At 42.2% G+C, this 26884-nt stretch overlaps 1 protein-coding gene across 1 annotated transcript; it reads left to right on the top strand.

Annotated features, from left to right (window-relative positions):
• The first annotated feature begins 5736 nt into the window (after nucleotides 1-5736).
• Nucleotides 5737-26512, top strand: greb1 (growth regulating estrogen receptor binding 1). Its single transcript, XM_083900477.1, has 33 exons — nucleotides 5737-5893; nucleotides 6027-6134; nucleotides 6304-6480; nucleotides 6594-6776; nucleotides 8388-8489; nucleotides 8697-8834; nucleotides 10902-11048; nucleotides 11164-11274; nucleotides 12326-12511; nucleotides 12942-13078; nucleotides 13199-13475; nucleotides 13566-13694; nucleotides 13797-13967; nucleotides 14944-15141; nucleotides 15242-15425; nucleotides 15503-15686; nucleotides 15784-15920; nucleotides 16020-16371; nucleotides 16704-16819; nucleotides 16961-17166; nucleotides 17891-18494; nucleotides 19386-19542; nucleotides 19627-19729; nucleotides 19828-19983; nucleotides 21158-21294; nucleotides 21395-21556; nucleotides 22393-22597; nucleotides 22679-22841; nucleotides 22933-23051; nucleotides 23892-24124; nucleotides 24198-24398; nucleotides 24495-24633; nucleotides 25593-26512. Exons 1-33 carry the CDS (start codon nucleotides 5740-5742, stop codon nucleotides 25754-25756), a joined length of 5940 nt encoding a protein of 1979 aa, XP_083756603.1. The 5' UTR covers nucleotides 5737-5739; the 3' UTR covers nucleotides 25757-26512.
• The last annotated feature ends 372 nt before the right edge of the window (nucleotides 26513-26884 follow it).

The following is a 26884-nucleotide window of genomic DNA, read 5'->3' as shown; positions in this document are numbered from 1 at the left end:
ATACACATTTAAATACACCTAGAAGAACATATCGTGTGATATATACATATATATGTATATATATATATACATATATATATATATAAAACTTGCTGAGCTGTATGTAAATGTCAGCCATAAACAGTGTGTGTGTGGGGGGGATCTTTCAGCTCCTGATGTGGTTTATGTTTGTGATATCTCTGCTGCTGCTAAAACCCCATCGTCTAACATATTGAGCCAGATTTGTGCGACTGTAGACGACACAAGTTCCCCAGGATCTGTGTGAGACAGAAAGAGCTGAAGTAGAAGAAGAAGAAAAAAAAAAATTTAAAACAATCCACTCAAGGACGAGGTGCAGGGACAGACTGAGCAGGCGTAACATGTTCTCTTTAGGTGTTGTGGTCAGATTGAGCTACTATTTGATACTACTATACGATTTAAAAATCAAAATGATGCCTGAAATCGTGTTTAAAAGTTTACATGTGGTAACGCACAAGTTTAAATGGCTGTTCAGGATCAGGTTTTTACTCCTGTGAGTTGTTTGTTTGTGTCTCTGGGGCTTGTTGTCTCTATAGTTGTGTGTTTATTTGTTCTTGAGCTGTCAAAGGATGTGTGAGAAAAGGGCGTTGACACTAATAAATGACAGAAAGTAGATATTCAAAGACTTGATTATCAGTTGTATTTAAACTCTGATAAAGATTAGGAAAAAGTAGCAGATCTGTTGATATATAAGGAGACACGATCAGTTATACCGAGAAGTATTCCAGCCACAACTGTCAAGGAAATTGGTCGCTAATCCAGCAGCAGCGGCTTTGTTTGGATTTCAGGCCTCGCTGCAAAAATGTGGTGCAGCTGTTTTTCCAGATCCAAGATTTCAGAAGCTTGAGGAAAACGTCAGCTGCCAGAAAATGACAGCACCAACGAACGGCCCCGTTACAAACGTGCCAGACAAAGTAAAGGAGTGGAGTGGCCAAAAGTTCAACTTAATGATCACAACGATATTGTGAGTCAGCAAAAAACCTATGAGAGAGAAAGATTGTGGACGTTGTGGTCACGTGTGAGCTGCAGCAGCTCAGGGAATTCAGTCAAAATTGACGGCGTGATGAATTCAGCGTGTGATCAAGAAATATTTATAATACAATTTGCTTCCATTAGCTCAAACGCTTGCATTTTAGATGTACTTAAACATATTACGTTCAGATCCATGTGATTGAAAAACAGCTTTTCTCTTCCAGGTGAAATCCCTGACTAGACTAGACAACTTGAACATGTTCAAATGTCTGCTAATATATAGTATAAAAATACATAAATTACACACATGTTGTGCTCTCACAGGCTTGAAAAAGTAGAGAACCTCACAATGTATACTATATAACTATATAATTGTATAGGATAGTACATTTTGTTATTTCTGTGTTTTTTTCAGGGACAATGCAAATTATTATTATAATAATAATAATAGAACAATCACAAAGAACATTTTCATTATATGGGATCATTATTAATGTTCAGTGTGTGTGTGTGATTGCGTGGTTGAGGGGGTTTGCCCGAGCAGTTGGTCAGTTGGCTGCTGTCCATCGACCCTCTGCTGTCTGTTGAACAAACGGAGCACGAGAGCACAGGCTGTGGGTCACTGGTCAGTGATGAGTCCATCTGATAGCTCCACTTCTGTGTGTGTGTGTGTGTGTGTGTGTGTGTGTGTGTGTGTGTGTGTGTGTGTGTGTGTGTGTGTGTGTGTGTGTGTGTGTGTGTGTGTGTGTGTGTGTGTGTGTGTGTGTGTGTGTGTGTGTGTGGGTCAGCGCTCCCCCCCAGCATCTGTAGAGTTGGAGGAGTTTTTTTCTCTATTCACTCCACTGTTTAGGGCTGAAAAAGATGCTGCACCACTGACCAGCTGACACTGACTGACATTCCTTTAACTTCTCTCTCTCTTTCTCTCTGAGACACACACACACACACACACACACTGAGACCCACACACTACAAAAACAGTTAAGTTCAGTTTTGTGTGTTTGCAGGTTTATTAGCATGCGCGGGTGGGTGTGTGTGTGTGTGTGTGTGTGTGTGTGCGGCTGGTATGTGATCCTGGCTAACTCAGAAAGAGCCTGGGGTTCTTATCTGACCTCTCCTACGATGACCTTTCACCCCTTAAGACAAGCCCTTTGTGTCCATGGAGCAGGAGCCATGGGAGAGCGTGTGTGTGCATCTGCATAGATTTGAGCTTGTGTGTGTGTGTGTGTTTGTGTGTGTGTGTGTGTGTGTGTGTGTGCGTGTGTGTGTGTGTGTGTGTGTGTGTAGTAGAAGTATAGGCCACATCAAAGTCTTATTTAAACATTGTGACCACAAGTTCACCTTTGACCCTGTGGTCATGAGACGTCCCTGCAAAGGTACAGCCACACACATTCATGCCTTCTCAACAAAAAGTGTATCCGTGTGTTTGTTGCATGTATCATTACACAACTGCACACATGTAATTATATATAGGATCTTATACGACGATAACCCCGTCCGGTGATTAGTTTTTAACCTGTGAGTTTGTAAAAAAAAAAATAGTCATACTTTTTTATTGTTTTAGAAGAACTTAACAGAGTTTTGACACTAACAGGATCTGTGGATGGAGGTTCAGGGATCCACCTTTGTGTTGATTGAGGGTTTGTGTGACGGTGGTGGAGATCGGAGGAAGGGGGGGGGGCAGGGTCCGAGGGGTCATAAAACACCACAATAGTGTGTCTCTCCCCAGGGTGAAAGAGAGACAGAAAGAGAAGGAGAGGAGGTGGGGGAGATGAAAGGATCTCCCACGTCTATGTCAGGGAGAGAGGGAGGAGGAGGAGGGGGAGAAAAAAAAAAGCTTCTGCCGGAAAAGTTTTACTTCTGTCAGCTATGCTCGTTGTGTCTTTTATTTTATTTTATTTTATTGATCTATTTTTTGCGCATTATGGGACTGCATTTCTTTAAAAGAATAAAATCCAGGATATATAAAGTCCAACTTTGCATGTGTGTATATATATACATATACTTTAAGCCAAGTTTTAATTCCATGCTAAATTAGAGCTTTAAACTGAGGTGTAGCATTACCACATGATTAATGACTATTAAACTATATTCATGCAAGGATTAGAAGTGACATTTATAACCTGTGTTAAACCAGGAAAGTCTGACTGAGATTTTGAGACTTTTACAAGAAACAGGGTAACAGGCACATGTTAGGCAGGGTTACAAATAACACTAAATTACAGTCACATTTACAGTCATTAAATAGTAAATCTGACAACATTTACGATATGAAATATCCACAAATTGCAGCAGTTCACATTGCAATTTTTATTCGAAAAAGGTGAAATGTTGGTTTGTATTATACGATACAAGAGCAGACGTAGTCACCTGCTTTTCTTGTTACCTGTGTCAGTTAAACCAGCTTCATAATCAAATACATTGTGTTATTTGTTCGTTTGATGTGAAGTGGAGTATCAGTGAAAAAGTGCATCACACCTCTTTCTTTCATCTCTTCCCTGTTTCCCTCCCTGTCTCCTTGTTTTCCTCCTGTGGTTGTAAAACGATCAGTCTGCTCTTTGGTTGGAGATGTGATTACTTCCTGTCAGTGCCTGGCTGTGTTATGACAGCACTTCTTTTTTTTTTTCCTGTCCTCCACCCTCTGTCTCTCTACAAAGTGGGGCAAATCATTACATGTCTGCACTTCCTTTGTTTTTTACATATGAAAGCATGGAAGGAGAAGGTGGCTGCTGAACCATCTGAACTGTCTTCTGCTGCTGCTGCTGCTGCTGCTGCTGCTGCTGCTGCTGCTGCTGCTGCTGCTGCTGCTGCTGCTGCTGCTGCTGCTGCTGCTGCTGGTGGTCTGTTGTTGAGGCTTTGACTCTTGGATTGATGGCTGTGCTGATTTTGTTGCATAATCACAGAACCACATGTCATTTATTAGTGTACTTGCTTGATTTTTAGAGCTATTGTCTATTCATTTTTTCACGTGTTGCTGCTTTAAAGAGCACTTTGTGACTAGATTTTGAAAAGTCCTCTATAAAAATAATAGTAATAATTATAATTATTACTATTATTATTATTATTATTATTTGCCGTAGTAGTGGTGGTGGCGTTGTTGTTGTCGAGTACATCTTAAGTCCTGGTTCATTTTAATGTTCTTACCTTACACGCTGCATGCACTGCAGTGGGTTGCTGAACGGAACCTATGCACAAAGTGTCAAAAAATATCGAACAGCAGACAAGTCTTGTGGCTCATATTATTTTTGAAATATACTACAAATGTGTGACAAATCTGTGGCACACAGCGATTAAACGAGAATAGTGCACATTTTCTGACTTTCTTCATGGTTGAGTCAAATAGTTTTTATTTTCTCAGTCACAGAGGAAATTCAAAACTTGTTTTGAAACTCTGCCAATGAGGAAGACACAGCCCCATTAACCCTAATCTGACAGATTGTCTTTCCAGGAAGCCGACCTGCTGCTTATTCTGACTAACAATGCCTCTCCTGTGTGTGGTTATCAGCATATAGGCAGTTTGAGGTCTTTTGGATTACTCTGTTTTTTTTTTAAAAGTAACATATTGCTATATGTTCTTCCTCACTGACCCAGTTTGTTACCTGTGCAACCAAAACCTCTTTGGTTCGGACAGAAACTGCTCTTAAACTGCATGCACAGAGAAGTTTAAAAATGTCTCACTCTGCACGGGTCCTTAAGAAAGGGAATGGTTCTTATCAGCCACAGGTTTATTGGCACTTTTCATTTCTCAGTTCTACTCGGCTCGCACTTTTCACATTTTCTATTACGTCATCGTAAGGCTGCAGGCGACGAGACAAAACACGCTTGAACGCCTTCGCCAGTTTTTAAAAAATGTCAGGTCTGATTATTGCGTCGGACATCGACTCATGACTCTTCACTTGGAACCTCCGATACCAGGTACTACACATAATGGAAAAGCAAAAGCCGAGCCGAGCTGAGCCAAGCCGAGTAGCGATCGAACTGTATAATGGAAAAGCACCGTAACGCTCACTTTAAGTTTCATCTAGTCGTTGGTTTCCTACTGTGTCAATACACTCCTCTATCTCACAAGTGATGCTGCTCACAAACAGACAAACAAACAGACACAGTGACAATAAAACCTCCGCGGTGGAGGTAATAAATCAGACCCGATAACTCGAAAGAGTTTCTGTGCTTTTCTGTGAGAATTCTCTTCATTTCCAGACCAGAAAGAGGCGAAGCAGAGGGGGGAAAACTAGAGAGCGAGAGAGATACAGAGAGTGAGAGAGTGAAAAAACATCACAGTGAGAGGGGAGAGCGTCTAGGTCAGGGTGTCCTGACTCTGTCAGTAAAGCTGAATTTATGGCATGCTGTCTGGACAGATGCCATCTACTATTAACTACAGTGTGTGTGTGTGTGTGTGTGTGTGTGTGTGTGTGTGTGTGTGTGTGTGTGTGTGTGTGTGTGTGTGTGTGTGTGTGTGTGTGTGTGTGTGTGTGTGTGTGTGTGTGTGTGGGCCTGTGGGGAAAGATGTGTTTGTGCAATTCAGTGTTTGTGTGTGTCCATGTGCATATGAACAGTGGATATTTGTGTGTGTTGCACAGATTGCTGCTATTATATTAGTCCTCACAGACACGGATGGATGACTTTTATCACAGCAGAGCGTGACATCACACGCTTTAAATAGGGTCGAACTGAAACTGAGAAACACACTTGAGGTTTGGAATGCGTCGTTTGAGGCTTAAATAAGATCTATGTGTTTTTGGCAGGACACCAATGGGGAACTCCTATGCGGGCCAACTGCAAGCCACGCGCTTCGAGGAGGTTCTCCATAACTCCATCGAGGCCTCGCTTCGCTCCAACACTGTCATTCCCAGGCCGGTCTTCTCGCAGCTCTACCTTGAGACAGAGCAGCCACTGGCACATGATGGTGGGTTGCATGAGTGCAAAATTCTGTCTTCTGTGTCCCCTAGTTGCTTTTTGAGTGGACTGGGTGGGGGGGAAAAAGCTAAATCAACCTACAATTCCTCATGTTTACCATCTGAACTGTGTGTCTGGATCAGGCCGTACAGAGAATGATGATGAGGATGACGAAGAAGGCTCAGAGTCCAACAGTCCCCCAATTCCCTACCAGATGAAGCCCCCACCTGAGGGATGCTGCACTACAGATGGTTTGTATACACAGACAAAAAAAACAGTTTTCTATTTGCTCTATGCTACAGTCATAGGGGAGGAATTGTAACTTACTCCAGGTTTCAGGTCAGCTGTCTGCATTAATGTGTCATTTCTCATTTTATTTATCCAATCATTAAAAAATGAAATAAAACATTGTCTTCATAGGCTTCTGTCAGGCAGGCAGGGATCTGCGTCTGTCCTCGCTGGCATCAGATTCCCTGGATGTTCCTCTTGGGTTCATGTTGGTCGGGATAAAGTCACCCTCCCTCCCTGAGACCCTGCTCGTATGCGCTGTCGACCGCCGCTTTCTCCCCGATGAGCGCGGTCGTAACGCACTGCTGGGTGAGGCTGCAGAGATGCACACGAATAATCTGACATTATCTAGTGAATTAAATGTTTGGGTGTGTCGAAACACTTGTTGTAATCATGCACTTTTCTGTGTGTGCTTCTTCCAGGCTTCTCGGGGAACTGTATGGGCTGTGGAGAGAAAGGCTTCCGCTACTTTACCGAGTTCTCCAACCACATCAACCTGAAGCTCAGCTCCCAGCCCAAGAAGCAGAAGCACTTGAGGTATCATCTGTACCGAAATAACCAGGGCGTGCTCATCAAAGGAGCGACTATCAGCTGGAGGGGACACGGTGAGTTGCTTACTGGGATTACAATGTTTGTGGCAGCTTTTTTCTTCTTGATTGTAACAAACTGAAGCCCCCTTTCTACTGGGCATAAAGTCTACTAACACCCACTGACATCTAGATATTGTCTGCAATGTGAACAGATACAATCGTATTGACACCCAGGTCATCACCAGTCTAGATGTTTGTTTGTTTGTGCTTCCACACTTGCCAGTATGACCAACAGGGGCCGCCAGAGGCTTGTTGTGTGAGTGGGGTGAAGTCTGCCGTCTCTGATTGCCTTGTTTTTTCATGTGCTGTCTTTCCTTCTCGCAACACTTTGGTTTCTGGCACATTTGTGATGGTGAACATGACTCACTGGAGGAAAATATCTGAAAGGCTGGCCTGGCTATGGGAAATTAGTCAGCCACCTGTTGTTTTTTAGCAGTGTTTACATGCTTATTTAAAGAGGTTACAGTGGATTGCGGATGGACTGATCACTGGAAAAGAAAATGATGAACAGCAGTACAAAGAAATTATAAGGCTGCCTTTTCTGTTGGACAAGAGCAATGATATCTGGTATTATTTTTAGGATATATACAGTGTACATTTCTGAGCAGATAAGTAACCCTAACGGGAGGGGAAAGTTGGGAGCATGCACTCTTAGAAATAAGGGTTCCAAAAGGGTCCTTCTACAAGGGCTCAAGGTTCTACCTGGAACCATTTGCTTCTGAAAAACCCTTTCCTGAAGAAAGGGGTTTTCAAGGGTTCTTGGTAACACTAATGGTTCCAGTAAGAACCATTTTTATCCAGAGAACCCTTTAAAACCCCTTTCCTGAATTAAGGGTTCTAACAGGGTTCTTGGTGGAACCCTCCAAAAGGGTTCTCCTATGAGGACAAGCCGAAGAACCTTATATGGTTATTTCTAAGAGTGTATAGTGTAGAGAGATGCCACCTTTGTGTTTAATGTCTTTTTATATCAGACTCTAAATCTGTTAATAAAACACCATCAGGCCCAGTTCTAGACTTCTTTGATTGAAGGGGATGCCAAGCTTTAAGATTATTTTTTTTTACTGGTGCATGGGGTGAGTGTTCTTTAGCAATGTACGCTATGAAATACTCTGTTTTAAGCATCTACAACTAAAGGAAGGACAGTTGAAGCATGCATGTCCATGCCTCAAGCTGGACAGTAGTGAAGCTAAAAGTCATCTCTTGTTTCAATCCCATAAATACCAACATCTACCTTCCCTTCTTGATTTGCTACTTCTGAGGGACTTGCACCTGCACTTGTGAGGTAAAGTGCTAGCTAGAGTCTGTTTATTAGTGAGTTGCATCTCTCACTCACATCATTGGGTCTCATTCATCAAAAGTTCTCCTAACCAAAAGGGAAAAAATATTTATCTTAACAGAAGTTGTTTTAAAAGGCTGTAACGTTTTGTACAATAATCAAAATAGTAGTTTAAATATCACGGTAATTAGAGATGATATAATACCCTTCAACTGTAGGACTGAATAAAACACAATAACTGATTATTCTTCACAACAGTTGTCAAATGTGTAAAAGTGGATTCGTAGCAAAGAAATAATCCTAATCCTAGATAAATGTCCATCCTCTGTGTTTTTCTGGGTGAATTTCAGATGGAAGGATGAGACACATTGGGTCTATTCTCACAGAAGGCCAAGTGGCCGCTGAGGAACAGCCACCAAACCCGGCAACACACACCCCAGGCAGCTACACAGGTAATGAAAAGCACACGCAAATGTGGACACACTCAGGAATGCAAAGAATGCAGGGATTTTACCCCCAAAAAAAGTATTTCTTTGGTTTCAGCATTTGGTTATAACATGAAACATGTATATAGTAAGTGATCACCACAGCTTTTGTGTGTTTGTGCGTCATGAATAGTCACAGATATTCATGTTCGTCTTGTCTCTCTTGGCTTACAGTGGGATCACACGTGGACCCTGCTGGCCTGCCACAAATAGCTGACCTTCCTCAGTCGTTGCCAAATGGCAACCATGCTGTTCCCTCCGTCACCCAGCCACCTCCAAATCAATCAGGGCCTGGGAGAACCTCGGTTACAGGTATGTCCTGTATATGAAGATGTTCATACTGTACATGACAACGTCAGCGTATTCTGGTGTGAGGTTTTCACACACGGAATTAAGCTCCTTGGATCCTTAGAGGAAAGTTACATCTTACTGTTCACAGTGTGTTATATCATTATCCAATATCCTCCTTAAAAGTAGGTTCTTGCTCTTATCTCACCTTGTGTGTTTGTGTGTGTGTGTGTGTGTGTGTGTGTGTGTGTGTGTGTGTGTGTGTGTGTGTGTGTGTGTGTGTGTGTGTGTGTGTGTGTGTGTGTGTGTGTGTGTGTGTAAACAGATCAGTTGTTGTCAGTTAGCCCATCCCCCTTTCTTCACACCTCTCACAGTGTGTGTGTGTGTGTTCCAGGTATAACTCATGTTGTGGGGACCTGTTTGTTTGCACAGTCACATTGTGGATGCTTGTCTTCCTCATGGGGACAAAAACACATACATTTTTACATTTTAAGAAGACATAGTTGTGACTAGGTTAGTGTTAAGGTTAGTAATAATTATGGTTAATGTTAGTGTAAGTCTCCACTATGTGTGTGTTACAACATCCCTGCTATGCAGCGAGCCAGCTGCATTGTGTGTTGGGGGGGTTGTCCTTTGTTTTCCCGTCTTTCATTTTCCAACACTTTGGGGTCCTAAATGTCTCCCTGTCTCTGTGTCTTCCTCCCTCTCTGTTGGTCTCTCACCTCTATAAACTAGTGTCGTAAAAAAAAAGTACCCTCTCTGTCCCATTCCCTTTCTTTCCTGCTTTCTCACTGAATGAAAAGCTTCCTTCCTGTCAATGTTGTTGTTTTTTTCATTGCTCTTTTAACAAGTGGAGCTTTTATGTGTCCTCGCTGTCGCATTACAACAGAGCGCTGAGAGGAAGAGGATCATAAGACAGGTCAATTTATGACTGAGGTACAGTCGTTACTATGCCGTCACCAAGTAATAATCCAAAAAAATCAACTCACAAATGAAATATGGCTCAAAATTTTGGTACTGGAAGTAATTCTGTGGAAAGAGAATTTAATGACCAACCATTATTATTGTAACCATCTGAGGTCGCCTTACCACAAGCTATGACATTATGAAACTATACAATATGTTCCTGTGAGAGCTACAATTATACATGATAGTAACTGCATTACTTGTTTTTGAGAGAATACTTGGTGTTCTAGTGTTTTCGGAGGGATTCCTGAGGTTTCTCCCATTTTTTTCCCTGTAAAAATATTTTTTGTGGAGTTTTTCCTCACTCAACGTGAGGGTCTAAGGACAGAGGTAGGTCACTTGCTGTACAAACTTTAACGCTCTTTGAGGTAAATTGTGTTTTTGATGTTGGGCTGTATGAATAACATTGAAAAATGCAATGTATTTCCCTTGGGAAAAGTTGACTATGAAGTGTTATTACTCGGTTTAGTAACACTTTAGAATAGGGAACATATATTCACCATTAACTAGGTGCTTACTAACATATATAAGTTGCATACTAGCCTAGTAATCATTAAGCACGTATTAACACCTTATTCTAAATAACCTTATTCTACCTCTATTACGACATTAATTAAGATTTTTCCTACACAAGGTGTTAATACATGCTTAATATTTGCTAATTAGGGGCTAGTCTGCTACTTTTCTGCATGGTAGTAAGAACCTTGTTAATGGTGAATATATGTTCCCTAATCTAAAGAATTACCCTAGGTTTTAAAAGTAAAAAAAATATAGTCACTTTTCTCAGACCCCCTGGCAGTGTGCCATGGACCCTTATGGTTCCAAGGACCCCCATCTGAGAACCACTGTACTAGACTTATCAGTGTGACCTCTAAATGTAATATTATGAAACACCTGTGGTCTCTCTTCATCACCCACTCGCATGGGTGTGCATGCTTAGTATAAGGGGAGCTAAATGTTGTTTATGACTTGAATTCTCATGTTCTCTCTCCTAACATCAATTGGGATCAATTGGCTGAAACGATCCCTCCACAAGCCTGAAAGGATAAATGGTATAACCTATTGATCGATTGAGGGATGGAGGGAGAGAGTCACGATGTCATGTTTTTTTTTTCAATACTCCAGGGATACATGCAAATGCTGGACCACCAAAAAAGAGACACAAAGGCTGGTCGCCCGAGTCATCTGCCAGCAGTCTGTCAGAGAGCACGCTAAAAACTCTGCCATCGTCGTCGGCCGTGTCCTCTGCGGTCACAAATGGAAACAGATCGGGTAAAAACTGGAGCCACATACAACATATGGAGATAAATGATAAAGGGATGATGTTGTAGCAGCAATTTCCACCAATCATGCGTTTTTTAATTGTAAAAACATCTGTTATTTCCAGAGCCTGCAGCACTGCTGAGTTCCTCAACACAGCTCTCTTCCCCAGCGCCGTCTGTCGCCGTGCCCAATCAGCTGCTGCACACCTGCAGACTGCAGCCTGTCATCTTCAAAGGTTAGCCGTCCCGTTCTATCAGTGATCAATAATAATAAAATGCACCTTTTATGTAACCCATCAGCTCTACTGCACGTGAAAATAGTTGCTCCTCAGTAACAGACTTTCTCAAGCAGGTGAACAGGTGAGGTTTATCAGGAAAAATACAGCAGATGGCTGTGGTACGCTGCCTCTTCTCTTAGGTTAGAGGTCGGCCAACGCCCAAGGCTGTTTCTCAGGCTTTCTGCACTCCCCTTATTCCCTCTCCTCCACCCTTTTCAACCCCTTGTGTCACTTGTCAACATATTTTCCTTGTCGTCTTCTTGGCCAGAGGTCACTAGTATATTTAGAATAACCCTAACCCAATTTGGGACCTGAACCCATCATTGAGAATTATCTTGCAGTTGTGTTATAACACGGTGCAGCTTTTCTCACTGCTTTTTATCCTGGACTATTTCTAAATCAGCTTATGTGATGCCACTTGACAAATGAACCGGTGGATATAGATTATAAGAGGAAGAATAGATGGATACATCAGAGAAACCTTTTTCTATCAACTGTCAATCAAAAGTGGGAGATCTTAGTTTCACTTAAATGTACAATTTCTGAAATGAAGCACTTGATTTCAGGATAAGACAAAACAGAAACACAACACAAGACAAAGAGAAAACTGGGAGATTTTACTCCCAATCGGTGGTCAAAAGAGAAAGTTCTTTCAGTATCAGTAATGGCTTCTTAATAATACAACAATTGTTTCAAAAAGCTTGCTTGCCATTCTGATTTGACCTACCATTCATTATCTATCAGCTCTTCACGGACTCTCTCCCTCCACTCTGACTGCTCTTTGTTCCTCCCATCATATATTTCAGTCCCTGCTATTTCCCCCTTCTCTCTTGGGAAGATACATCGCTGGGTTTTCCCAGCACCTGACCCTGCACAACAACTCTCTGTCTCTGTTTTGAATCTCTTCCATATATCCATATGTCCAACCAATTTATCGTATGCATATAATATGCATGGTGCTGCCTTTGTCTTCACCATATGTTCGTCTGTCTCACTCTTATTGACACAGGTCACGGCCCGCTGCCCCAGCTGACCGGTAATGTCAGCGAAGTGCTGGTGAGTTCTCTGCTGCAGAGTTGCTACCTGAGCTCGCAGGCGCTCCCCAGAGTGTACCAGCACTACGGACCGTCGCCCATTCAGCCGCTGTCCACCGAGATGCAGATTCTACTCACAATTTACTACCTTGTTCAGCTCGGTCAGTTTGAAATCATCCTTCAAAGTAAAAGCTGTAACTACACACAGTTCAGTAGGACTGCAGAGGTTTTTTTTTGATGTAATGATAAATTGATACTAGAAGACAAACAACAAAACCATGAATTCATTATTATATGGGTTTATTGAGAAATGTAGGTTTGCTTGGTGTTTTTTCCTTTATGCTAGAAATCAAGTTGGAATTTTTCCACAAAAACTGCATCATGGTGGCCAAGAGAATCACATAATGAAAGCCAAGACTTAAAGGAGATCGGTCTTAGCAGGGATGGTGTCCTTTTTCTGGAGTCATGACACTGTTTTAACGTCATACTCGCAAGTTTAAGCCAAAAACTGTCTATTTCCAGTGTAAAACAGTTATGTTGCCAAAGCTTTGGCCTCAGATTTGACTCATAGGGTGATTTTTTTTTTCTAAGGCCCGGACCAAGTGCCCTTGATCGAAGATTTGGAGCAGATATTCATGAGGTCATGGAGGGAGTCTCACCTGAGTGAAATCAGACAGTACCAGCAGCCTCAAACACCAGCCACCCAGGGCAGGCACTACGTCATAGAGGTCAGAGGAACCAATGTTGGAATGGTATAAGAGGAACTCAAGATTTATAGAACTTCTGTGAGGAGTTCTTAATCCTAAAACTGGATAAATTTATTAAAAAAAATGTATCTTTACTTTCAGACTCCTTCCACCCTGCCTGGCCTGCCCCAACACCTCTGTTTACCTCACCAGAGCCAACAGCCCGTGACCTCCAGCCAGCTTCCCTGGCTCGCCCAGCTCGCTGCGTCGTCCTGCGGAGAGGCTGTGGTGGTGTTAGGGGAGCACATAAGATCTTTGGCTCAAGGCCTCCAACAAACCTTCACCAGGTTGATGGAAGGACAGCTTGAAAACACTAACTACGTGGTCCTTATTGTCACTGCACCAGGACAGGAGACGCAGTCTTGTGTGGTCGTCACAGGTGAGAGTGGTATTTTGTTTTTTATAGGTATGTATGAATGTTGTTAAATTCTGATATTATATCGCAGATTTTATTCACTGTGTTCTGCAGGAAAACACCAATGTCGTGCGTTGGCAGAGAGTATGTTTTCTCCCAGCGAGGGCCTAAAAGAAATCAACCACCAGCTCTCCACTGGTGGTGCCCAGGAACTCATCCACTTCTGCAATTCACTCGGACAAGGTTTAACTGATCGTCTGCCTTTATGCTTGTGTGATCAAATTGAGTGCAGTCCAGTATACATTCCGTGTTTAATGTAATAATTTTTTCATGTCTGTTTCTCAGATGGCGATATGGATTCCATCTTGGATAGTGCCACTGTGGAGAGCAGTGAGCCGTCTCCTGTGTTCAGCAGTCAGGAGTCACCTGAAGACAGAAATCTGAAAAGTACACACAGTTCAAAAGACTCACAGAGTCCGAAAGAGAGAGCTTCAAGTCCCAAAGAAACCTGTTCAGGTAAGACATACTGTATGAAGTATTGATAATGTTCTTAACTCATAAGCTACCATTGGACCATACAGTATATTTTATGAATATCTTTATTGGAACACATCCAGAAAAAATGGGAAACATGTTTGCAGTTTTAAATTAATGTCACTGGTAAAACCTGTGTCCACTATTTCATGTATTACGATGCCAGGGCCATGGATACCTTTCCTTGTGTCGAGTCTGCATTTGAGTGTGAGATGAGTTGCAGGTGTGTGTTTTGGTTGAATGACCTGTGTGTGGATCCTGGGACCTGATTATCGCAGCTGCAGACAGTGGACTTCCTTGAGCCACTTGCAGCCAGACTGCCAGCAAACATGCGCTTGTTTTTAATAAACCTTCTTATTGCTATCAGGTTTTTCCCCTAGGCCTGCTTATAACGTGGCAAAAAAGATGTGAATTAGGTTAATACAGCCAATTTTATTCAAGACATGCTTGAGTATTACATATACATGTTGTATGAGTTATAGTCATTCACGGCTTGTTCATATTTAAGACCAACTTTCAGTCACTTCTTTCCAATACAAATGCCAGTGATCGCAGCATTTGGCAGACAGAAAAGCAACAAAGCTGAAATAAATATTTGTTGAAATTGAAAATGTCTGTGAAGGTTCTCAGTCCTTCAGGTCATTGTGTCCTCATGAATGTAGGATTGGGCAACTGGACTTGTTTGTATTTAGTTGAAGATGTTTCACCTTCTGCTCAGCGAGTCACTGCACATAGATCCACTGTGGAAAAGTGTGAAAGCTTGAATGTCGTGTAACTGTTGTGTAAAGTGCTTTGAGTGGACATCAAGTCTTGAGAATCACTGGAAGGTGGAAGGGACTCAGCGCAGAGATCCTCTATACCAACACATTTGTATTTTAACCACCTGGTGATGAGATTCAACAATCAGTTTCAGTTTTTCTACCAACGTTTGACTGAGTGAATTCTGTGTTTTACGTAGAATACTCCGTAGAGTGGCGTGAGGTCCGTCCCATCCAGCTGGCAGTGGCCAGAAAGCTGCTGTCCCATGTCTGTGCCATAGCAGACTCCAGCACACAGAACCTGGACCTCGGATCCTTCGACAGAGTCAGCTTCCTCATCCTGGTCCCACCTTCTGAGGTCACATTTCAACAGACTGTGCTCCACCTCAGGAACTCTGGTTAGTCACATAGTACTGCACATGTACTTTAAACACACAGAAAGGTGTTGTCCCTATAACCCGATGAGTTTGGTTCGCTCTCCTTGTCTGCATCTCTTAGGTGTCCTTCAGGACCTCTGGAATTTAGACCAGGAGTGTGTGTCTCAACGGGAAGCAGAGCATTATGTGGTTAAGATGGACCAGAGTGCTCAGGCCCGTATTGACAGCCTCATTCAGGAGGCTCACAGCAATACTTATACACTGTACATCCTGGTCCATGACCACGCGCACTGGGACATTAGCAGGTACGTATGAGCAGTCAAAAGAAAAATGTGATGTTCAGTTTTTGTTTGTGTGTTAACTCAGTCTTCTTGTCTCTCAGCGCGTCTTACAGCAGCTCCGATAGTGGTTTGGGTTTGGTTGACCAGCTGTTGAACTCCAGACAGGTCAGAGATGCTCCAAATATCCTGATCCTTCACGTCACCTCCTTCCCCTTCACTCTTCAGACACAGTACACCCGCATCAGCCCCTACAATGAGATCCACTGGCCCTCTGCGTTCAGCAATGTAAGATTCCATTCCGATGCTCTGCATCCCATATCTGGACATCATGACACGTCATATTAATCCCCTTGTATTTTTCCATAACGCTGCGTATCTGCAGGATGTGGACCTGTATCATGAGAAGACACGGTACTTTGGCGTGTCAGAGCTTTTAGAGTCGACCCGTTCAGGAAGCAGCCTGCCTCTGATGCGCCATGATTCCTCTTTTGAGAGCATGGCGTCTGCCTTGGAAGAAAGGTAGCTCACAAATACTTCTGTTTACACATAACGCATGAGAAACATCGATGCATTACTTACACAGAGATGCTCAAAGAAGCCATTTCCCCTCTCTCCAAGGTTCCCTAAGCTGCACAGCGTTGTGATCCGTACCACAGTCCTGATCCAGCACTACTGTGTCGCTCTGATGGCTGCATCCGGCAGAATCGGTGGCTCCCACAGTCTGCACAAGCACACCTCTGTGGAAACCCTGGAGATTGTACAAGCACTACTCACTGCTGCCCAGCAGTGTCCCGCCCACCATGGTCACATGGTCCTGCTGCGGATTCCCTCTTTGGCTTTGGCCGCATGGGCCCATCGGCGGCTGTCCCGAGTGAGGAGACAACTGGGTCTGGAGGAGAGTTTCGAAATCATACTTGGAAATCCCAACCAGGCGCTGATAATCGGACAGATCTTCATTGATCAGATCAAGGTAAAGTGGCAGAGTAGATCATTATAGCATGAAATATCGGATCATATAAATGTGACTGAGTTTAAAGCAACTGATACAATGCATCCCCTCCCCCAAACACTGAAAAGTCACTATCACTAATTGGCGTGTTTTTGTAAAAAATACTCATTCTAATATTATAACAGTATCATGAGAGCTACAGACACTGCCCTTTTACTATACTATACTTTTTACTTTACTATACTATATTTACTAATGATTATCGGGACATAAGAATAAAAAAAAATAATGAAAGAATAATTAATCTAGAATGGAATAAAAGCAATTTTATTTTATTTTTATGTGACATGCAGACATGGCTGCAGATACAGGATTCCAACTGGATTCCTCACACCTACCTGGAGCTGGAATCCCTTCCGTGCATCCTCATCCTCTCTGGAGCAGAGCCACTGGGGGAGTCACTGCCTCGGTACATCTCTGAACAATATCTCTCAAACATTTATTCCCAATATTTGACTGCACAGCAAAAGGTTTTTTCTGGGTGACAAAAATGTTCAATCTTCTACATCGAGTCACAAATAAGGATATGTTGAACGGCTTCTGCCCACAGGTCGCTGAAGTACTGCGACCTCCGCGTGATAAGCTGCTCCTACCTCCAGCGAACTACACTCGAACAAGAGCTGGGGCTGGCTGCTTATTTGGTGAGGCAGGAGTCACAACCGCCGCACAACCCTGGCCCAGGCAGCGACCTGCTGGAGAGCGATGCTGAAAAACTCAGCAGCACTGACAATGAAGAGGAGGAGGGACAGGAGAATGGTGAGATGAGATCCTTATGATCCGGTATTGTCCAAATTAATAGATTTTCACGTTGCATTACTCACCATAGAACTGTTTATGTAAACACAACCTTTAAATACCAGTGCTAGAGCTTACGGGATTTGTAGTTACGTATGACCAAGAGCTTGAATCAATAATAGACATTTTCATACTAGGTCGTGCATCTTCCTCATTGACTAATTTTGTCCTTCCTTGAGTAAAGAATGCAAATTTAGTGTTTTTGCATGATCTGTTCACATCTTTGCCTTGACTTTATATGTAATCTCCCTTTATAAAACCAATTAATGTTGTGTTGGGAGCGATTGCACTATTATGGAGTTTAACCATGTGAACTGTTTAATGAAACCTTGTGTTCGTCCCTGCAGGACACTGCTGTCATGTGCACCTTCTGACAACCAGCTGACCACTGTCTATTAATCGCTCTCCCGTCACAGCCACTCTCACACCAACGTGGTCCATTACACAGTCACTCGCTAATTTCTCACTAAAACCAATTCTGCCTCAGATCAGCGTCTAACAGGCTCAGAAGTTGCAAATGTCTTATGTTTGGGCTCTACTTTTGTACGAGGTTTCCTGCATTGAGCTCCCTACGTTTCCATGTGTTGCGATGAATTGTTTGATTATGATGAAATTTGTCCCTGACTGAACTCGCTGTTTTCAAGAAGACTCATAGATTGTTTGTTTCTGACTCTCATTTTTACAGACGACTCCCCGCTGTCGTCCAGTCAGCAGACTCAGTCATGTCCAGACAGTGGAGCCTTAGACGCACTTTCGGCTCAAAGCAGCACTGTTCCAAATGCCCAGAAAGGGACCGTGGATTCCGTGCAGTCGTCCTCACAAGTGTCACAAGCTCAATTTCAACCCCAGTTGTCATCTCAATCTTTTCCCCATCCTCAACCTGTACCACAAACTTACCCCCAAGCCCAACCCACCTCTCAGCTGCATCCGCAACCTCAAATTCAGAGTCAAACCCAGCCGTCGTCACAAACAACTACCCAACCGTACACCCAAACGTTAGCCCAACCTCAGTCCCTTTCACAAATGCAAGCACCCAACCCTCAAACTCAGCCGCTTCCCACCTCCCAGTCTCGTCGCCAGCACTCCAAATCTACCTCCTCTGGCTCCTTGTCGCCCCGGTCCTCCTCTCCTCACCTGAGTTGCTCCTGGGCTCGCGGAGTGAGCCGCCCACCGTCTGTGCTGCTCCCTCGCGCCCTGTACGACATTATCACGGCCAGTGACAGCAGCGGGCTTCCACGGTGTACCTCGTTCCTGCCGCACATGTCCGTCGCCTGGGCGAGTAGCTTCAGGTAACAGTCGCACGTTTTAGTACCCTGGTATCTTGTTTTACAAAGCTTATATATTAAGAAGACAAATACAGAGACTCTGCCCTTCAAACTGAGAACTGATGATGGAGTATAGAATAAAAAAATATTTCTCTCCAGTGTTCAGTTCAGGATTTTTTAGGCATATCTAAAATATGGTTTGACGATGAACATGAGCCATAGTTAACATAACTCTTCCTTAAATAAAATGTAATGTATGGAATGATATAAAAAGATTTATCACGATTTTACCGTTCGCTTGAGAGTAAATGCACCTGCTCCTACAACTACTGCTTTTGGTTTGCTCAATAGCTGAAATGTATTTGTGGCTTCCCTGGATGCAAAACAAACAGAAAAACTCTGGCACTTTAGTTAAAATTCCTAAAGAGGAGGAAAGAGGACGAAATTAATGAGAGAAGAACAGAAAGTGCAAGCTGTCAACCTGCACATAAAACACTGTAGATAGATGTCATTTCTTATTATGGCAGAATACCAACAGTTACAAACATCTGACTGGCACCTCTCCATCTTGGCAAGCAAGTAATATTGTCTTTTAGCTTGTGTGAGTTCTTATTGCGACACTGCGTGTAAAAGAGAGAATGTTTTCCATTATTTGGCACAAAATGACTTAGACTCACAAATTCACAGTGGAATCACAAAACAAAATGTTTTGGTCTCTTTGACCTCAAATTCCTTCGAAGTCAACAAGCACTCATAAAACGAGTCTGGATTTAATATATTTATACCAAAAAAAAAAAGGTTGCTCTGTTGTTAGTAATGTGAAGAACACACAAAGAGCTTCAATAAAAATCTTTGGCAATAATCAAACTCTGAATCTGTTTATCTTCCTTATTAAACCGTGTTTCATTCTAACAGGCCCCTGCTGAGTAAGATGATGACATGTACAGAACAGTCACTTTATTACCGCCAGTGGACACTCCCTCACTCCTACCACATGGACAGCAGCAATCGCACCGAAGGACGAAGTGACAACTTTCACCCACGCAGGCTGTTGCTCAGTGGACCCCCACAGGTATTTATTTCCCTTTTTGTTTCTAAAAGACCCTCAGTATCTCTCTTGTTATCATACTCTGTGATTTTTTTCCCCCCTTGTCAGGTGGGTAAGACAGGAGCATACCTGCACTTCCTGGGTATTCTGTCTCGGATGCTGATAAGGCTGATGGAGGTGGATATCTATGATGAAGAGGACATCAACTACAGTCAGTGTTTCTGCAACAGTAGCCACCATGGCATAAATGCCACACTGGGATTTTGTCAGAATAACTTCTAATCTAGTGCTTTAAACTCATGTGTTCAGGTGCCCAGGCGGAGGGGGTGCAGTACCACTCACCCAATGCCACGTGGCCTAACCCGGATATAATGAGGACGATGCCCTTTGACTACACCATCCATGACCCGAAATATGATGACATCAGTGCTGTGTACAGCCCGGGGTATAGACCCAGTGTTGAAGGTAAGGTAGTCATAGAAACACACTTCACACACAAGTCAATCGGTGACCATACCGTAGAACTGCGGCTATATTCACAGAGCTTCGAAGGCAGTGCAAAAGCTGCAGCTCACGGGGAGCTTTGTTTGGTGTGAGAAAGAAAGTTCTCTTGGATAAAGAAGCATTGCAGCTGCCTACAATGCTCAAGATATTGTCAGATGTATGCAATAAATAAACAGCAGTTATACCAATAGGATCAACATAATACATTCTCATTTTCCAAGTGAATACTACACATAATCTGAAGCATTAAATGTCCAGATTATGAACAGAAAGAGGTCCCTTCAGAGCCGAAGTGGACCAGTCGGTGAACTGAGTCCACTTTCAAATGAAAATGTCAAAGGAGTTTATTTAGAATTGTTCACTTTAGGACATTGGTTCTCAAAGTGCGGCCCGGGGGCCAATGGTGGCCCGCAGAAACATTTCTGGCGGCCCGCAATGAATTACAGTTGATAGTCTTAATCCAGGAGCGACTTAGCTTGTTAAATGTTTATTGGACATTACTGGATACAGACCAATAAGTGTAAACAAAAATACTGGGTATTTACCTGGTTTCTATATGGTGACTTTTAGTGTATTATTGTGTTATAAGCTGATAATAAGCAGGTAGCTACAGCCCCCAATTACTAGCTATTTACCCAGTAAATATATGGTAACAGAAATGTGTTACTTGGTATTAACCTGTAATTAGAAGGTAAGAACGATGGCCAAAATACTGGGTAATTACCCAGTTATTATATTAATGCTTAAATTACATTAATGCTTCATTTTTCCTTTGGCGACCCTCAGTCCAATGTTGGGTTCCTAAATTGGCCCTCAGGTATCAAAACTTTGAGAACCCCTGCTTTAGGAGGACGGAGTTTGGTTCATTTAATATGGAATATAAGTGAAACTACCCTGATAAACACAATAAAACCTGTGTTAATATGAGTGATGTATGTCTGATGTAGATAGTTAACCTTAGGTCATCTGTAACATGTGTCTGTCCATGCTCATCTGCTGGGAGGGACAGATGATCCAAAACATCCGTCTTAAAACCACCTTGCGATGAGACTCATCAATCAACTGTTTTTCTGCCGACCCCACCTTTGAATGCTACCTCTATATCGTCCATTTATTGTCCTCTTGTCTTCCTAAGGAAATGCTGTGCGTCAGGAGGATGTATACCTACGCAGGCGGACGTCTCGGATCAAGCTTTCTAAATATGCCGCATACAACACCTATCATCACTGTGAGCAGTGTCATCAGTATTTGGGCTTCAACCCCAGATACCAGGTCAGCGTATAGCACCTACAGTGTAAACACAGGCGTCAGTGATAAATGGCACTTTTATCAGCCGCTTTCTAAACAGCAATCCTCTCTGATCATAATTCAGATGTATGAGTCAACGCTGCATGCCTTCACATTCACCCATCTGCTGCTCGGGGAAGAGATCCAGCTCTACTTCATCATCCCAAAGTCTAAAGAGCACTACTTCAGCTTCAGCCAACCAGGCGGCCAGCTGGAGAGCATGAGGCTGCCGCTCACTTCTGATTGGGTAAGTTGTTTGTCACTGAACATGAGACACTGAATCTGAACAGATGTCACATTAACCCACATGTTGTTGTCTTATTGAGATGTATGACAGTCAGTGTGTCAGTCAGATCAGTTTTTATTTAATACAACCCGATGTAACCTTGAGTTTTTCATATGATTAATTAAAAACCGTCTACTTTAATCCATCAAGAGAGTAAAAATAAACTAAGGAATTGAGGAAATGGCATCATAAATCTGCAACGTACATTTAGAAAATACCAGCATTATATGAAAAATACTAACGATTTAATAAATTAGCAATAGTGCAAATAATAAATACAATTGATAATGCAGTAAATAAATAAATCCAATAAAATAAGAGGATTTACCAGTAAAATAGAACTGATTAAAATATAAGAATTAATAATAATTAAAAAGGGGGTTCAATTATGACAGGCAATTGTACAAAGTCTGATAATAAAAATAATGTATATCACTTATGGACATGGAAAAGGAGAAATGTTCATCCGTTTTCAGCTCAATTCAATCCAGAATGAAACAATAATTTTAGGAAATATTCAGCTCATGTTTATAACAGTTTTTATCTAGCACTCTGGCAGTACAGTGCAACATATGGTTCTTCCACAAGGTGGTGCTGCAGACCAAATTATGACTCAAATTCTAATTCACCCTCCTTAACCCAAGACTTCAATCCATCCATCCATCCATTATCTACCGCTTTATCCTCCACCGGAGATTTATGAAATGATTATTATATCACGAAGGTTGCTATGTGAAGATTATGTCGATTTTAATCATCTCACCAGTTATTTACTTGTTTTTTTATCTCTTTTCCAGAGCCCAGACTCCATCAAGAGTCCAATCTTCACTCCAACCACTGGCCGACATGAGCACGGTCTGTTTAACCTGTACCATGCGATGGACGGCGCCTCACACCTACATATCCTGGTGATCAAAGAGTATGAGATGGCCGTCTATAAAAAGTACTGGCCCAACCACATCATGCTGGTGCTGCCCACCATTTTCAATGGAGCAGGAATAGGTACAAACTGCTGCAACTAATTCGAATGTCATTTCGCTGTTGATTTCGTAGCCCACTGTTTTAACACGACCTCTGTTGCAGGTGCCGCTCACTTCCTGATTAAAGAGCTTTCGTATCACAACTTGGAACTGGAGCGCAGTCGGCGGTCGGAAGGAGGCGGCCCAGCGGGCGACGTCTGGCCCTTCGTTATTCTGTCTGACGATTCGTGTGTGATGTTTAACGCAGTGGACCTCGATGCACCGACGTAAGAAATGTTTAAGAAATGATGCATGTTGCTTTATGAGCTGATATTGATATTGAATTCTCTTGTTGGTCGTTGTTGTTGTTGTTTTTAGTGGCCCCACAGAGCATGCTGTGTCACTGAAGCAGGTCTTACAGCACATGGAGGCTTGTCCAGATCTGGCCCAGTTCGGGCTGTGCGGGATCAGGAAGTGGAGCGGCCGTGGAATCACAGGTCAGGGGTCACAGAAATCACAAAGTCTTTATTACGACAAAATGAAATCATGTAGTTAACACTTCTGCTTTTGTTTACTTTCTGTAAACCACATCCAGTGGAGATCATTCTTGTGTGTCATCAGATCTTTGTATAAAATAATGGTTTAGAGACATGGTTCTCCAGTTGTGGTACTTGTGGAAATCAGAATTACTGTTCTACTGTATATACCAGGGTATGTGATAATCAAAACATAATAGTACTTAAAAAAATAAAAATTTAAGTCACCTTATTTCTCATTCCATCTTAATCTAATTTCACTATAACAGTGTCAGAAGTATATGAGGAAGAGGAGGATGATGAGAGAGCAAATTATCTTATTGGGAATAAATCTGCCCCCTGTGAAAAGTCTGTCGCTGACTTCATCGGCCTGTTTACATCACTGTATTTTAACGTTGGCGATAATGGTGTTACTTCGAGAGCTCAATAGTTTCTCAGCTGGTACTTGGTATAAAAAGTTTGCAAACTACTGGTTTGAGAGCATGTAACTAGGAGGTGGTCTCTAATGCATCATAGGGACAAAAACAAGTGGAAACCACCTCCAAATGTGGTCTTTGTGATGAGCTCAGAAGCTGTATCCAGGAAGCATTGAGACTGAACAGGGAATTCCCTTTTAAAGCCTTGACACCCTGCGCAACCTTTTACAACCACTAACATGAAACATGCAGACAGGAAAAAACATCCTCATAAATCTTCAACACAAGCATGTAAACTATTTTAAAACAAACTTTTCTGGTTTGCGTTGAGTCAAATCGTTTGACGTTCTCGTGGCCGTGCTTGTGCTTTTTGTGCTTTCACCAGGTATCAGACAGAGGGAGCCCTTCTCCAGAGGTCACCTCCACGACTTCCTCCTCCTCAATGTGGACCAGAGTCAGAACATCCAGTACGACCAAAACCGCTTCACGTGTCACGACGTGGACTTCACCCTGAGGCTGCACAGCGCCGGAATGCTCGTGTGCAGGTTCAACAGCTTCAGTGTCATGAAGAAGCAGATCGCCATCGGAGGATACAGGACATTTATTATCAAGACCAAGGTAGATTGAAGAAATCACACATTGATAAGCTCGTGCTATGCATCATCTTATTGAAAAACCATATTCTCTCCAGATGACGGATGTTCCCACCTCGGTGGGGCCCTCGCAGTACGTCTGCGCCCCAGACAGCAAGCACCTTTTCTTAGCTACGCCAGCTCAGCTTCTCCTGGAGAAATACCTCCACCACACCAGTCAGAAACTGTTCCCACACAGCACCAAGAACTACACACACCCCGTGTTGTCTGTGGACTGTTACTTCAACCTGGGGCCTGAGGTACACAGCACATACATTTCCACACACAATAATGTTATTTAACGGGTAATTAACCTGCAGATGATTAAATTCAACTCTGTGTTTTCCTTACTGCAGGTGACGGTGTGCTTTGTGAGTTCCAGACCTCACTCTGTCAACATCAGCACCACGGGAATGCTGTTCAGTGGCCTCCTCCTCTGTTTCACGGATTCCTTTGTGACAGCCGGGTTCCTCAAGAAGTTCACCTTCCTCAAAGGTAAGAAGAGGGGCAGGTCAAACACATACATTAGAAAATATTCTGTATTTACGAATATAAGGACTCTCCTGTGTTTGCCGTGCGTGAGACAAATGAGGCAACTTTTCTTTGGAACTGGGAGCTTTTTGAATCTGGTTCTACTTTTTTAATTTTTGTCACCATTAAAAATCCCTAAATGCAAAAAGGGCTTTTCCATTATACATGTCTAGCTCTACTCCACTTCCATTAGGGATATTCAACCCAATCCACCTTTGTTTGTAAACCAAAGTGCTATAGAAGAATAAATAAAAGGCATAGAAGCTCGAGGCGATAAGATACCAATGAAAAGAGATTTTAAGAGTTTTAAGAGGAGATTTTAAAACAGACAGGGAAGAGGCAAACATATGGTCCCCTTTGAGCTTGCGCTTAGTTTTTAGCACTATCAATAACATTATTTGCAGAAGTCAGAAAAGCGGTATTTTTAGATAAAAAAAAACAACAAAAACGAATGAACTACATTGATTATTAGGCCATTCAATGTAAATCCACTTTCACTTGAATGAATATGGACCACACCACCATAGTATAACCGTAGTATAACAGTACGATGGCCATAACTAAAATAGTCTTCATCATTTTAGTTCATCATTTTTGCCATTGGGTCTGGTGTTTAGATTTAAAAGTGTGTTCTTCTGATCGTATTGTTGTTGGCCACCATTATCCTCTGTAAACATTTGGGTCCAGCGCACAGCGAATTCACAGTTCGACTTTGCCAGGAAGGATCTATATGTTTAAGGAATGGAAGGATGCACTTTTTTGTCATTATTCCGACAGCCGAGTCTTACAAAATCCTCCACCGGTGAATAACGTGGATAAAGCGGTAGACAGTGGGTGGATGGATGACGACTCCTTCAATCGTTGTAATTTCTGCGCGGCAGGTAAAGTCTCTGTGTCTCTCTGTCCTGTCTGCCTCCCTGCAGGTGCGACTCTGTGTGTCATCAGTGCAGATCGTAGCTCACTGAGGCAGACGGTGAGCAGGCTGGAGCTTGAGGAGGAGTGGAGGTTCCGGCTGAGCGACGAATTCCAGACGGCCAACGCCAAAGAGGACCGACCGCTGTTCTTCTTGACGGGGAAACACATATGACTGACCGGACACAGGAAGTGACAAATAGAGTCACAGTCGAGTGTTAGAAAATGCTTTGAATGCCAAAGAGAAGACATGCTGGACAATTCAGGGTATTCAAAAGACAGTCGATTTTACACGTCAGTGGTTTGCAGACTAACGTGGACATTAACATTAAAGTCACAGTAAAAGTTTTGGTAATCTGCACATTTGCATAAATCTCTAATCAAACTCCATAAAACACAGTATTTGTTAAAGCTGCTGTAAATTATTTCTGAAACTCCTTTTATTATATATGTTGAAATCCTTTTAATGTCCGTATTAAAGGGACAAAAGACAACTTTCGTGTGAAGACACAGTTCCATGACTCTGAGGAACACACTCAGTGTCGTTTGTTTACAAAAAATATTATGAGAAGCTGAGCAACTCAATCAAAGATGGAAATGAAAACACTCCTCAGTCATTCAGTTATCGCTGACTCTCATTTTGTAGTTTTTTTAGATGATATTTCACAGTTTAAAGGTTCTTGTTAAACTCCCCTGCACAGGTCATGTGTGTGCAGTCGTAGCCGTATTTTTGGCCACAGACGTTTTCATAGCGCAGTGTTTGTAGATGCTTGTTTCGCTTGTATGTTTTACATATAAATATTTTTAAACATATTTTGTTTTATGTTGAAAAAATAAGTACTTATTTTCATTGTGTACAAGAAAGGAAGATTTTTCTCTGTTTGGATGAAAAGCATTTTTTTTTTTTCAAGCTCAGTGATGATTGTATTTGCTGTGTGTTGGCAGCTTTTTTTTTTACCCTGTATAGTTTTGTATGTTTGTTTTAAAATGTATAAATGTACAGACATTTTGAATTTGTTGTGTGCGTTATGTTTATGGCGACTATGAACCAAGGAGTAACACAAACAATGAAAACAATTGGGACATTATAGAGTATTTATCCATCTAATTTTGAAAACAAGTACAAAATGTGTGACGTTATAACACTTTTTAAACATTGTTTGTTTTTCTTGAAACAAAGACCAAAAAAAGACATAGTAGTGAATTTTAGTTTGCTTGTTATATTTTGTAAGGGTATTACAAAAAAGTATACTTTAAAGTAATTTTGTAAAATCTACTACTTACTAAAACTTAAAATCTCCCA

This window comes from Microchirus variegatus (assembly GCF_963457635.1).
Source record: "Microchirus variegatus genome assembly, chromosome: 14".
Taxonomy (NCBI): domain Eukaryota; kingdom Metazoa; phylum Chordata; class Actinopteri; order Pleuronectiformes; family Soleidae; genus Microchirus; species Microchirus variegatus.
Note: the sequence above shows the minus strand (reverse complement) of the source record. Positions and strands in the feature narration are given on the sequence as shown.

Bases quoted from the DNA above. Each gene is read 5' to 3' on its own strand.
- greb1 (XM_083900477.1), top strand. From the start codon at position 5,740: ATGGGGAACTCCTATGCGGGCCAACTGCAAGCCACGCGCTTCGAGGAG. The intron at 8,490-8,696 runs GTAATGAAAAGC...CTTGGCTTACAG, and splicing joins CACCCCAGGCAGCTACACAG to TGGGATCACACGTGGACCCT. The intron at 13,695-13,796 runs GTTTAACTGATC...TCTGTTTCTCAG, and splicing joins CTGCAATTCACTCGGACAAG to ATGGCGATATGGATTCCATC.